The sequence below is a fragment of the Gavialis gangeticus genome, unplaced genomic scaffold (assembly GCF_001723915.1).
Source record: "Gavialis gangeticus isolate Ggan-Ray unplaced genomic scaffold, GavGan_comp1, whole genome shotgun sequence".
In the NCBI taxonomy this organism is placed as follows: Eukaryota; Metazoa; Chordata; order Crocodylia; family Gavialidae; genus Gavialis; species Gavialis gangeticus.
Window position 1 is genome coordinate 60,653,020 of NW_017729024.1, and position 11,547 is coordinate 60,664,566.

The following is an 11,547-nucleotide window of genomic DNA, read 5'->3' on the forward strand; positions in this document are numbered from 1 at the left end:
CAGATCCAGGGGCACATGCCCTCCCCCACTCCCCATGCCCCCAGATGAGCCATGGCTTTATCCCACCCCCCACCCACCCCAGCTAGGCAGTACCTGTCCTTGTCCCATTCCCTCCCTCACAGCGGGGCCCTTGATCTGTCCCCACCAACACCCCTTCTACTACAACAGGCTTACCAGCTGGATGCAGCTCTCCAAGCTGCCAGGCTGTGCTCCTCGTTGCCTACATGCTGCACTGCAGTCATGCACATGCACAGGGCATTTATCCGCCATGTTATCGGCCACATCAGGCAAAAAAGCTGGTTTCCGATACCATCGATTTTCTCTATATTGGTACTGATCCGATAACGGAACAATGTATCGGTGCACCTCTAGACAGAATAACTGCATGAACAAATACAGACTGGGGAAACAACTAGCTAGGCTGCAGTACTACAGAGAAGGACTTGAGGATTACAGTAGACCATAAACCAAATATAAACCTAGAGTGTGTTCTTGTTGCAAAATATGCCAACAGCATACTAGATTGTATTCACAGGAGTATCACTTCCAAATCAAAGGAAGTGATTCTTCTGCTTTATTCAGCACTGGTGAGGCCTCACTTGGAATACTGTGTCTAGTGTTGGGCCCCACACTTCAAGAAGGATATGGACAGTTTGGAAAGAATCCCAGCACAGAACAAAAATTATTAGAGGCCTGGGAAGCAAGACTTAGAAGGAACTAAAAGAACTAGGGTTATCTAGTCGCAAAAAGAGAAAATGGAAGGGGATTTGATAACAGTCTCCAGATACATAAAGAGCAATTATAGAGAAGATGGAGATGGGCTTTTCTCTGTGGCCAGTGCAGACAGGACTAGGAGCAATGGCCTCAAGTTGTAGCACTGGAAATTTAGGTTGGAGATCAGAAAGAACTTCCTAACTATCAGAGTGGTCAAGCATTGGAACAGACTACCTACAGAAACTGTGGAATCTCCAGCCTTGGCAATTTTCAGTAGGCTGGACAGGCACTTGGCTGGATGATTTAGTTTAGGGACTATCCTGCCTCAAGCAGGTGGCTGGACTGAATGACCTTGTGAGGTCCCTTCCAGCCCTACTTTCCTATGATCCTATGGTTATTTCTGTTTTTTAAATTAATAAAATCAAATATAACACTGCTGGGAGCAAAAACAAGGATACCTGATTCTGTAACCTAACAGTTACAGAACTCTACCACCTGGACTTTTTATACATTTTACATTAGACAGGTTTTTTGGCAGCAGATATTGAACTACAGAACTTGACCTTCTCTGGGGATCATCTTCCTCCCTGGGCCACAGAATCTGGCCCTCTGACTTCTTCAGTTTTGGCTGCTCAGTGGCATAGCATCAACAGACAGGTTGGAAAATGTACCCACACAACTTTTTTGTACCCTAGTTCACTCTCCTGGGAGATGGCAAATACAAGTACAAAACTCTCAGGCGAAAGAAATCCTAGAATTCCTATCTCCCATTTCCTGGGCAAATGCTAGGCTACTGGGAAAAAAGTGGGTGCCCCACTTCTCTTACCCTGCCCCATTATGTTCAGAAACCATTCAGCTGAGATCCTCAGAAGTCAGCTTACTTGTGGTCTTAGTCACAAGTGAACAGACATCTAACAGACAGCAAGAGTCAAGCACATTAGCTCCACAGAAGTGTGGGAGTTCAGATGCACAGCTGTACTTTGTGTTTGCCTACATCTAGGCAGTTCTAGATATTAATGATTCTATATCCACCAAATATTCAGTTTCCTAAAACTAATTAAACTATTTCCCTTTTAAATATATCTTTTAGGTAAATATGAGTTTTAATTAGAATACCATTTCTGTCTTTCCCCAAGCTGCTATCTGACAATTTGGTTACCATGATCACTGCAGAGGGTAGACTCCTCTGCCCCATCTCTTCAGGTAACCCCAAGTTGTAACCTGAGCTGGATACATTCCTGAGGGAGGGAGGAAACCTGCTGCCTCTGCCTATGTGACTAGCATCACATACCTGGATGGGGGGGGCTTAAGCTCCCTATTGTTCTAAGCAATGCCAACATGACTGAGAGATAAAAACCTGCCGTCTACCCAGCAACCAGCGATGAATTTCAAATTAGCTGGCTGGCAGTCAACCATTGCTGTGCTTCACTGGATCAGGTAAATGAAGTCCATAAGGGAAGGACTGCCCAGGAGGAAGGGAGTAGCCATGATGAAAACTCTCAGAAAAGCTAGTCCATCTGAAGCTCTCTCTTTGTCTCTTGAAACTCATGGTCAATGAACTGCTTGCCTCCGGAGGGAATCTTCACCTAGCCTCTGGATGATACCTGTGAGTAAGCTACCTGAGATCTAACTAGATATATAGCTTGCAGTAACACAGATACATAATCAAAGGCTACCATACCACTTTGCTCTAAGGGATTTCTCTTATATTGTCCTACCCTGTACCCTATTCCAAACCTACTCCTTGTAACCAATAAAGTTCTCCTTTGTACCTAGCATGGGAGACTTATTGGGAGAGGGTCTAGATTATGCCTTGGGGTCCTCTTGGTTTGGCTAAGGGAGACCACTATTTGTGCTTTTGACTGAAAGAAGCACCCCAAGTTCTTGTAGTGGGTCAAGTACCCACAAGGACTAACAGGCCTGTTTCCCAGAAGGCACAGGTCCCAGATCCATCCAGATGCTGGGTGGTGGCAACGTTACCCCCATGCTTGCAGGTGTACTCCAGGAAGGGGGTCGGCCGGACATGAGGTACCCCCCAGGGAGGCACTTGGAGCCTGGAAAGTGGTCGGGCTCAGTGAGGTGGGTAGCTCAACATAGAAGCACCCCCTACTGGTCCACCACACACCATGCCTCAGTATTCATGTCCCCCAGGGAGGCATCCATGGGAAGCCCTGTACTAATAATACTGTACCTCTTTCTACTCAAGCATTAATCCTAATCACTTCTGTGCAAAATGCTAGCTTCTTGTTCTGGACAAATCCTACAAAGGAATGTGTTGGTGTGTACAGCACAGGGATTGGCAACCTAAAACCTGAGGACCAGATCCCTCTTACAGAGCCATTTGACCCAGCCACAGACATCAGATTAGGTGGCATTCAGCAGCAGAGGGCTTCAGCAGCAGCCACTTTCCCCATGCTAACACAGGGAGAAGTGGCAGCAAAGACAGCTTTCCCTGTACAGCCATGGGAAAAAGCAGCAGAGGGGGGAGCTTTCCCTATGCTGCTGTGGGGAAAAGCAGGAGTGGTGGCTGGGTTTTAACACCTACCATCCTTCCTGTGACCCATGTAGGGTCATTCCAGCCTGCAACTGAAAGAGTTGCCAACCACTAGTAAAGTATATTCTTCCTGGACATTTGTTTACAGAATAGTAAGATATTACTAGAGATGTACCAATATATCGGTTGCATGTCGGATTGGCACCAATAAAAGGAAAATTAACATCATAGGCAATCAGCTTTTTTGGTCGGTGTAGCTAATAACGTCACTGATAAATGCTGCATGCAGCCACAGCATATACACAGCCAGGAATGCATCCCAGCAGCTTGGAGAGCAGCATCCTGCCAGTAAGTCTATGTGGGGGAAGGGGCGCAGATCAAGGCCACCACAGTGAGGGAGGGAGGGAGGGGGGAAGTGGCAAGCGCTGCCCAGCCAGGGCGGTTAAGTGCAACCCCGCTGGGTGCGGGACAAAACCACAGAAGGCTCATCCGGAGTGGGGGGGCCCAGAGAAGGGGGTGGCTCCCTGTTGCTGCATGCACCCCTGGGGGAGTCATGTGCTCCCCTGGATTTGTGCACAGGGTGACGGCAGGCTGCACACTGTAAACTTGGGGCCAGGGGCTGTGCTGGCCTCTTCCTGGCAAGGGGATTGGGCCAGGGCTGGGCTCGGGGCAGGTGGTGGTGGTGCTGGAAGGGGTGGCTACAGGGTGGCCCAAAATTCACCGTAGCCTCCCAGCTGGACTCTCTAGAGTTAGCATGACGTACCACTGAGTCTACTAGGACTCTGACTTCTCTTCTTTGGGAAACCTCAGCTCCTCGCCAACCCATCCTACAATGGACCCCAAGCTTTAGGTAGTTGTTGGAACCCTATGTGTCTGTCCAATTCACAGCCCCAAAACCTAACAAGATAGAGGGTCAACAGCTAGAGGCAACAGACATAGCTCTTGCTCTGTGAAACCTCATGCCCAGGCAGAATAAGGGTTGATAACTTACAGCAGCAGGGCAATTACCTCTGAGGCTCCTAGAAAAGCTTTCTCTAGCACATCTGGGACTTGACTCCATCCTTACACGTCTTCACTGTCGCTGCAGCAGGAAACATTAATTGGACCACTAATGCTATAAACTCTAGCTCCCCCACAGCAGGACCTCTGTATTGATGATACATATTAACAAGAAACAAACATAAACATCTTTACTATCTTCCCACCCTAAGCTTTGAATATATAGCACAATGCAGTGCCATGCATAGGTAACTTAGTTCTAAATTAACTACGTGCAAGGAATATGCAGGTTGGAACAGAAGTGATAGGAGGGATAAATTTGGAGGGTGATACCAGTAAGCTTTCAGAAAGCTCCATATGCTCACAGAATAATAGTCCTTGGCACAAGTGCCAAAGCAGTACTCTTAACAAAGATCCAGCTTCTACAGTCCAAAAGGATTCCCCTTATTACTGCACAGAACTCTGTGCATGAAACAGAGTAGGATAGTTGCATTACAGCAGCAACTCACCCTGGCTAATTCCCTGCTTATCAATATACTGTTTAGTCTAGGTGACACACCACTCTGAGCGTGTCTACACTAGATGCTAACTGCCTGGTAGCCTAATAATACTGTGCAGTAACGCATCACAGCACAAACAGTGTTAATATGTTACCGCACAGTATTATTATGCTACCAAGCAGTAGCATCATTAAAAAGACATTCAGCGGCGCTACTCCACAGTAACTTTGGTTACCGCTCATTTAGTTAGTACTTGATTATACAAGTACTAAATTAAATGTGCAATAACATTGTGCATTAATGAATGTGTAGATGTGCCCACTAACATGGCTATAATTGCTTCCATTTAGAGTTAGGTCAGGTATCTCTACATAGCACTATATTCTGCTGTCACCACACCTTTCATTTCATTCCTTAGCTAAAGAAACAGAGATCAAAGCTAGACGTTAAAATAAAGTTTCTTCTGCGTGAAAAAAGACTGATAAACCTTAAAGTAATAAAACAAAGGATGGGAAAAACTGCCAGCTCTTTCCAACCCTGGTAGCAGAAATTCTGGCAACTTCCAGCAACACTGAACCACCCCTCAAATCCCAATTCTTCACATGAGAGGCAATATTACTCATTTGTGCTGAGTAAGGGGAGATGTGCAACAAAAAATTGAATTGCATTCACTAATATCTGATCCAAATATCTGATCTGGAAGGTATAGGCAAAGATGCGACAAAGGTAGAACAAGACTGCACAAGACAGGAGGAGATGTGAGGCAGTAGTTAAGGTGGTTATAGGCCCTCAAGGCCTGCGAGACCAGAAAGAGAGAAAGGAGTCCCAATATCAGTCCCTGAGCTCCCATTATTAGCCTTTTCCTGCTCCAACCATACTTATCACTATAAGATACCAAACCCAGGTTTAGTTATTATTAGCCGACATGCTATTAAAATGCAATTAGTCTTAACCTATGCTGATCATTAAAGATCTGGTTAACATTCTGTCATCTACTCTTTGTCCACTATTATATTAAATTACAGTAATACTTTGTGGTCAAGCCATTCTATCACAATATCCATCAGGACCAGAAGCTAAGGTATTAGGACTTTGCTTCACTTGATAGCACCAATACTTATTGTACCCAGCATCACATGAACTCCCCACTTCTGACCAGTCATTTATTTGTAAACTCCCATATTAACTTCACTGTTATTTTACAATCTCAGCACTAAATTTCTCAGATGAGCAATTTACTTACTTTGTCAGGGCTCCCTCATTTCATTTGGTGCTTGCAAACTCATCTATGCCTGCTTCTATCAACCACCTTCAGCCCTCATCAGGCCTTGCTTATCTTGCTGCAAGTTCCTGACCACCACATTGTTCCAACTCCACTTGTCCCTCCCTCCAAATCCTTCCTTGTTCCTTTCCCTGAACATATTTATGTTACTTACACTTTTTAAAATAAATTCTATAAATGTCCTTCTGATTTTATAGGTGCCCACTGTGTATGGCAATTCATACCACAGATGAAATGCTGTAAAAATCATTGAGTTGGGGCTCATGTAATGATATTTCTGAGACTCTTTTTCAACTACTTTTCCCCCCAAGCAGGCACCAAAGCATAGATTTTCTGTTACTCAAAGATTATTTAATGAGGTTTCAGAATGTTACTAAATGCAGAAAAACGTGTTCCATCACAAGGCTGAAGAAATTAAGTTTGGCATTTTTCTAAATAGCAGTTTCCATACCACAGAGCTTCAGTTGCATATGAAGTTGAAATGGCTGTGTACTACGAACCACTTCTTTGGTCCTACCATCTTTAGGATGGGATCCTTTATGATAAACGTATACAAAATAGCAAGGAATAAACAAATGAATAAGCTTAACCTCAGCATGATCTCTCAACACGTACCTGGGTTGAACTATCAGTTTGTAGTAGTTCACTGTGTTGTTGGTCCTAACACCTCAAATTTAAGTTTCATGGATAAACATAATCCTTGTAGATGCCAAAACAATAATTTTGATTAATTTACCTTTTTCATATGTAGGTACATTCTCTTGAAGTAGCTGGCTAAGCTGAAACCCATTCAAGTGCAAGAACCTTAGTTGTTCTCTCATTGTCTTCCCTTCTATGACAGGCAATATGAGATTCCCAATGCTGTTTCTTGCGATTGGCAGACCAAGACCTATTGCCAATGTGGCAGCTAAATCAGTCTGCTGCACAAGTCCTGGTTGTTTTAAAGAGCCTAGAATATAAAAAGGAATATTGACATTATAAGACTGGTCTCATTTTTAAAAAGACAGCTTACATTGTTTCAAAATTTGTTCACATGCCCTAGAATAGATATTCCAAACTGTGGTCCACAGAGACCTTGGCTGATAAAATGACACTGGTTCCTCTTTTTTTTCCAGTTTCTAGACTGCAGCAGAAGACAGCTATAGTTTATTAAATCCTTAACAAATATTATTCTTCAATATTAGTAAATGTTGCTACAGCAAGGATACTCAAGAGATAATCCTTGAGACTGTTTTTTATTAAGCTGAAGTCAACAGTATGAGAGCACTTGACAACCCATGTTCTAGATAAAACACTAAGAAAGTGGGGGGTAAGATTCCTTGAAATATGCACTTACAATTGCCAATTATTTTTGTAAGCATTCACAGAAAAATGAAAAATTAAAATAATGTAGATTCACAGCTTTCCAGAAGCATTACATTTGCAGCATGGTAACAGCGAAGACTTATTTAGGATCAGGGCCTCACTGTCATGTGCTAGATCAGTGGTGTTTAATGCCCAGACCGCAACCCAGATCTGGCCTGTGGAGCCATGGCATCCAGTCGGGATGTAAATGATAAAGAGACAATTATATTTATCCCACTTACTAATTACTGTTTACAATTTAATGCCCTCTGGTGGCCCTAGCCCTGACCCCAGCCCCATATGTCTTCACTGTGCACCCGGCGCTGTGTGGGCCCCAGGCCACTGGCAAGGAGCCACAAGTGGTGGGTGGCAGGCACAACCAAGCCACTAAGGGGCACTGCCCAGCTGTGGAGCCATGGCTTCCCCTTTCCCCCATGGGCTCAGAATGGGGACCTCTCCTGTGCCTGGATCCAACCCTCACGAGAAGAGAGGGAGGAAGGTGCCAGGCCTCAGCAGCAGGGCCTAGGTAGAGCAACAGGCAACAGACAATGGGCTCCCTCTGCATCCCACCACATTTGTTCAACTGTGGCCTAGACCTGGAAGCTTGCCCTGGGGAAACGGGGAGTCTGGTCCCATTGGAGAACCTTCTGACAGGCGTACTGGCTCAGCCTCAGGTGCCATGGCAACTGGAGCAGACGGCGCCAGGACTGAGCGATTGCCACCAGCCCCTTGCACAGTGAGTGCAGCCCCAAGGTGTCCCTGAGGGACAGCAATGTGACAGCTCCAGCCTGGGAGGCTGCTATTGCAGCCCTAATGCTCCCCCTGGGATCCTTGCTCCACTGCCCCTCAGGAATGCCCTTGGGCTGTGCACATGGCCCAAAGGGCCAATGGCAACCCCTCAAACCCAGTGCTGCCTGCTCCAGCTGCCATGGCACCTCCTCGGGCCAAGCCAGCCATGCACTCAGCCCAGCCCTAGGCCAGGCCCTGCACAGCCCCAGCACCACAGGTGGGACAGGGAAGGATGCAGCATGCCCAGTTGGGGCTCTCCTGCTGGGACTGGACCTCCCCTTCTCCCAGGGTGAGCTGGAGAGAGCCTGGCTGGCAGACTGGAGGAGCCTTTCAGGTCCAAGTGCAGCAGGAGGTGCAAGGAGCCTATCACCCATTGCCCTGCCGCTGAAAAGATGCCAGGCAGACCCACTGCAGGGCCAGAAGGCTCGCTGCTGTGGCAGGAAGGCCACAACCAAGCCCAAACAGAGGCCAGTACCTCCCTCCCTACCCGTGGCAATAGGATGCGGGCACAGAAAAAGTCACAGCCCCAGGCCGGGAGGGCAAGGCAAAGCCACAGCACCACAGCTGGGCAATGCCCCCTAGTGGCTCAGCTGTGCCTGTCACCCCCCACCAGCAGCCTAGCACCTGGCACACAGTAAAGACATAAGGGGCCAAGACCATTCCTGCCAGCAGTCGCTAAACAAGGTATGTGTTATTGCTTAACCAATATAATTAAGAGATGGTTAAATGGTTATTTTTTTTTAACGATATGTATATCCTAGCATCAAGCCTGTGGGTCTCTACAATGGTTAGGAAATTTGGCAGCAAGGGAGCACTGGCAAATTCTCAAGCCCTGCCTGGCTGGATTGAGGCTGAGCCATGCCCCTTCCACCCATGTGGCTCAATTGGGCCCAGCTAATCTCCCTTCTGCTGAATGGCCTTGTAGACACTTAGGGCACTTGCACAAGTGACATTTTGTGCACGATCAGGCCCCTGAAAGCGCTATACAGCCATGAATTAACACACATGTACAAGGTAGTTGGGGTAATGTACCACACCTTGTCCTGTGTGTGTTTAAGCGTGTGCTCTGAGAAGCTGGGACTGTTGCTAGCTGAGTGATTACTGCCTGCTGCCTGACAAAAGCCCTAACAAGGGGGCAGAGGCAGTCCAGGCCCAGCAGGGTATAAAAGGAGACTCCTTGAGTCAGGGAGTGAGTGTACAGGGACAAACAGGGCAAACAGTTTGCAGGCAGTTCGCTGGTCAATTCGCAAGTCAGTTTGCCCCCTCCACGCCCATCTTTGATGGGAAGCCCTTAAACTTGATGCCAGGAAGCAGGGAAAAAAGAAACTTTCAGGGCCAAGGAACAGTAAACAGGCCAGCTTCCAGGTGAGTTTGCTAGGGAAGATGTTCTTGGAAGAAGGGCAGTAAGAGAGAGAAGGCAGATTAAGAGACCCAGGGAAAAGGCTGGAGGATGTCACAATGCCAGAGACACTGCCTCTGCTTGACCTGTGAGGTTACTGTCCAGGCAGGACCACTCATCATTGAGGCTCTCACCCAAGTCTAGGTTTGGCGCTGAGACCTCAGCTTGCAGGTTCCTTCCAGTGATGGCCAGGTGGGGGGAGGGGGAGTGCCTGTGATGTGAGCGGTACCTCCTAGTGGTGTCTCTTAAGCAGCAAGCAAGAAAGCTACAGGAGAAGGTCGCAAGGCTCCAACGCATCCTCCACCATGAGGATTTCATCAATTCAGTGCTGGAGGAGACCTCCCAGACAGTGGAGGAAGGACTGCCAAAGACCATGTTAAAGAAGGGAAAGGACATGGACTCCAAGGAATGTGGAAGCTGGAAGCTTGTGACCTCTGGCAGCAAGCCGAAATATTAATCTCCACCTGAAGCAGTTCAACCGGAGAACAGGTATGGAGCCTTAGCAACAGAGAGGGAGGAGCACATTCCATAGGTGGAGGACAGGCCAGGCCTTCCCAAGTTGGGAAGGATCAAGACCTTCGGCACCCAGAAGAAGCGAGGGGTGGTGGTGGTTGGAGACTCATCTGCATGGGACAGGGGCATCCATCTGCTGGCCTGACCTGTTATCTCAGGAGGTCTGCTACTTGCCCAGAGCCCAGATCCGAGATGTTATGGACAGATTACCAAGACTCATCCAGCCCTCTGACTACTATCCCATGCTGCTCATCCATGTCAGCACCAATGATATTGCCAGCAGAGACCCTGAGCAGATCAAAAGTGACTACGTGGCTCTGGGTGCAAAGGTTAAGGGAACGGGGGCTCAGGTGGTATTCTTCTCAATCCTTCCAGTCAAGGGGAAGGGCCCAGATGGGAGCAGATACGTCCTGCAGATCCATGCATAGTTGCACAGGTGGTGCTGCCATCAGCCCCTTGGCTTCTTTGACCACAGGATGATGTTCCAAAAGGAAGGATTGCTAGCAAAAGATGAGATCCACCTGACGAAGAGAGGCTTACTAACCTAATGAAGAGGGCTTTAAACTAGGTTTGCTGGGGGGAAGAAAACCAAAGCCCTGAAGTAAATGGGTGACCTGGAGGAAGCACAAGCAAGAGGAGGCAACATTGAAGTTATTCTTATTCTTCCTGAGAAATCAGAGCAATCAGCTCGTTATCTTAGGTGTCTCTAAACAAATGCACAGACTCTGGGAAACAAGCAGGAAGAACTGGAAGTCCTTGCACAGTCACAGAACCATGACACAATTGGAATAACAGAGACTTGGTGGGATAGCTCGCATAACTGGAGCACTGTCAAACTGTTCAAGAATGGGAGGCAAGGAAAAGGAGGAGTTGCACTTTATGTAAAAACCCCATATGATTGCTCAGAACTCCACTATGAACTGGAGATAGGCCTATTAAAAGTCTCTGGGTTAGGGTCAGAGGGGAAAGCAACAAGGGTGATGTCATGGTGGGGGTCTCCTATAAACCACCAAACCAGGAGTACAAGGTGGATGAGGCTTTCTTCACACAGCTAGTGGAAGGTCTTCAATCACCCTGACATCTGCTTGGGGGAGAATACAGCAATGCCCAGGCAATCCAGGAAGTTTTTGGAGAGTGTTGGAGACAACCTCCTGGTGCAAATGCTGGAATAACTAACTAGTGGTAAAAGCGTTACCCGCAGGGCAAGGAAAGTAATTATTCTCCTCTGTTCAGCACTGGTGAGACCACACCTAGAGTACTGTATCCAGTTTTAGATCCCCCGCTACAGAAAGGATGTGAACAAATTGGAGGAAGTTCAGTGGAAAGCAACAAAAATGGTTACAGGATTGAGGCACATAACTTATCAGGAGAGACCGAGGAAACTGAGCTTAGTTTAGAGAACAGAAGACTGAGAGGGGATCTAATAGCATCCTTCAAATACCTGAAGGGTAGTTTCCAAAGAGGATGGAGCAATCAGCCCTAGATTTCAGGAGGGCAAACTTCAACGAGCTAA

At 47.1% G+C, this 11,547-nt stretch overlaps 1 protein-coding gene across 3 annotated transcripts in view; it reads right to left on the reverse strand.

Annotated features, from left to right (window-relative positions):
* PIGG (phosphatidylinositol glycan anchor biosynthesis class G) overlaps positions 1–11,547 on the reverse strand; it is a 212,498-nt gene that overhangs the window by 164,933 nt on the left and 36,018 nt on the right. For all 3 annotated transcript variants that reach the window (XM_019517143.1, XM_019517141.1, XM_019517144.1), the window contains one exon: positions 6,726–6,938. In XM_019517143.1, the coding sequence (XP_019372688.1) occupies positions 6,726–6,938 (213 nt within the window). The remainder of the gene's footprint in view (positions 1–6,725; positions 6,939–11,547) is intronic.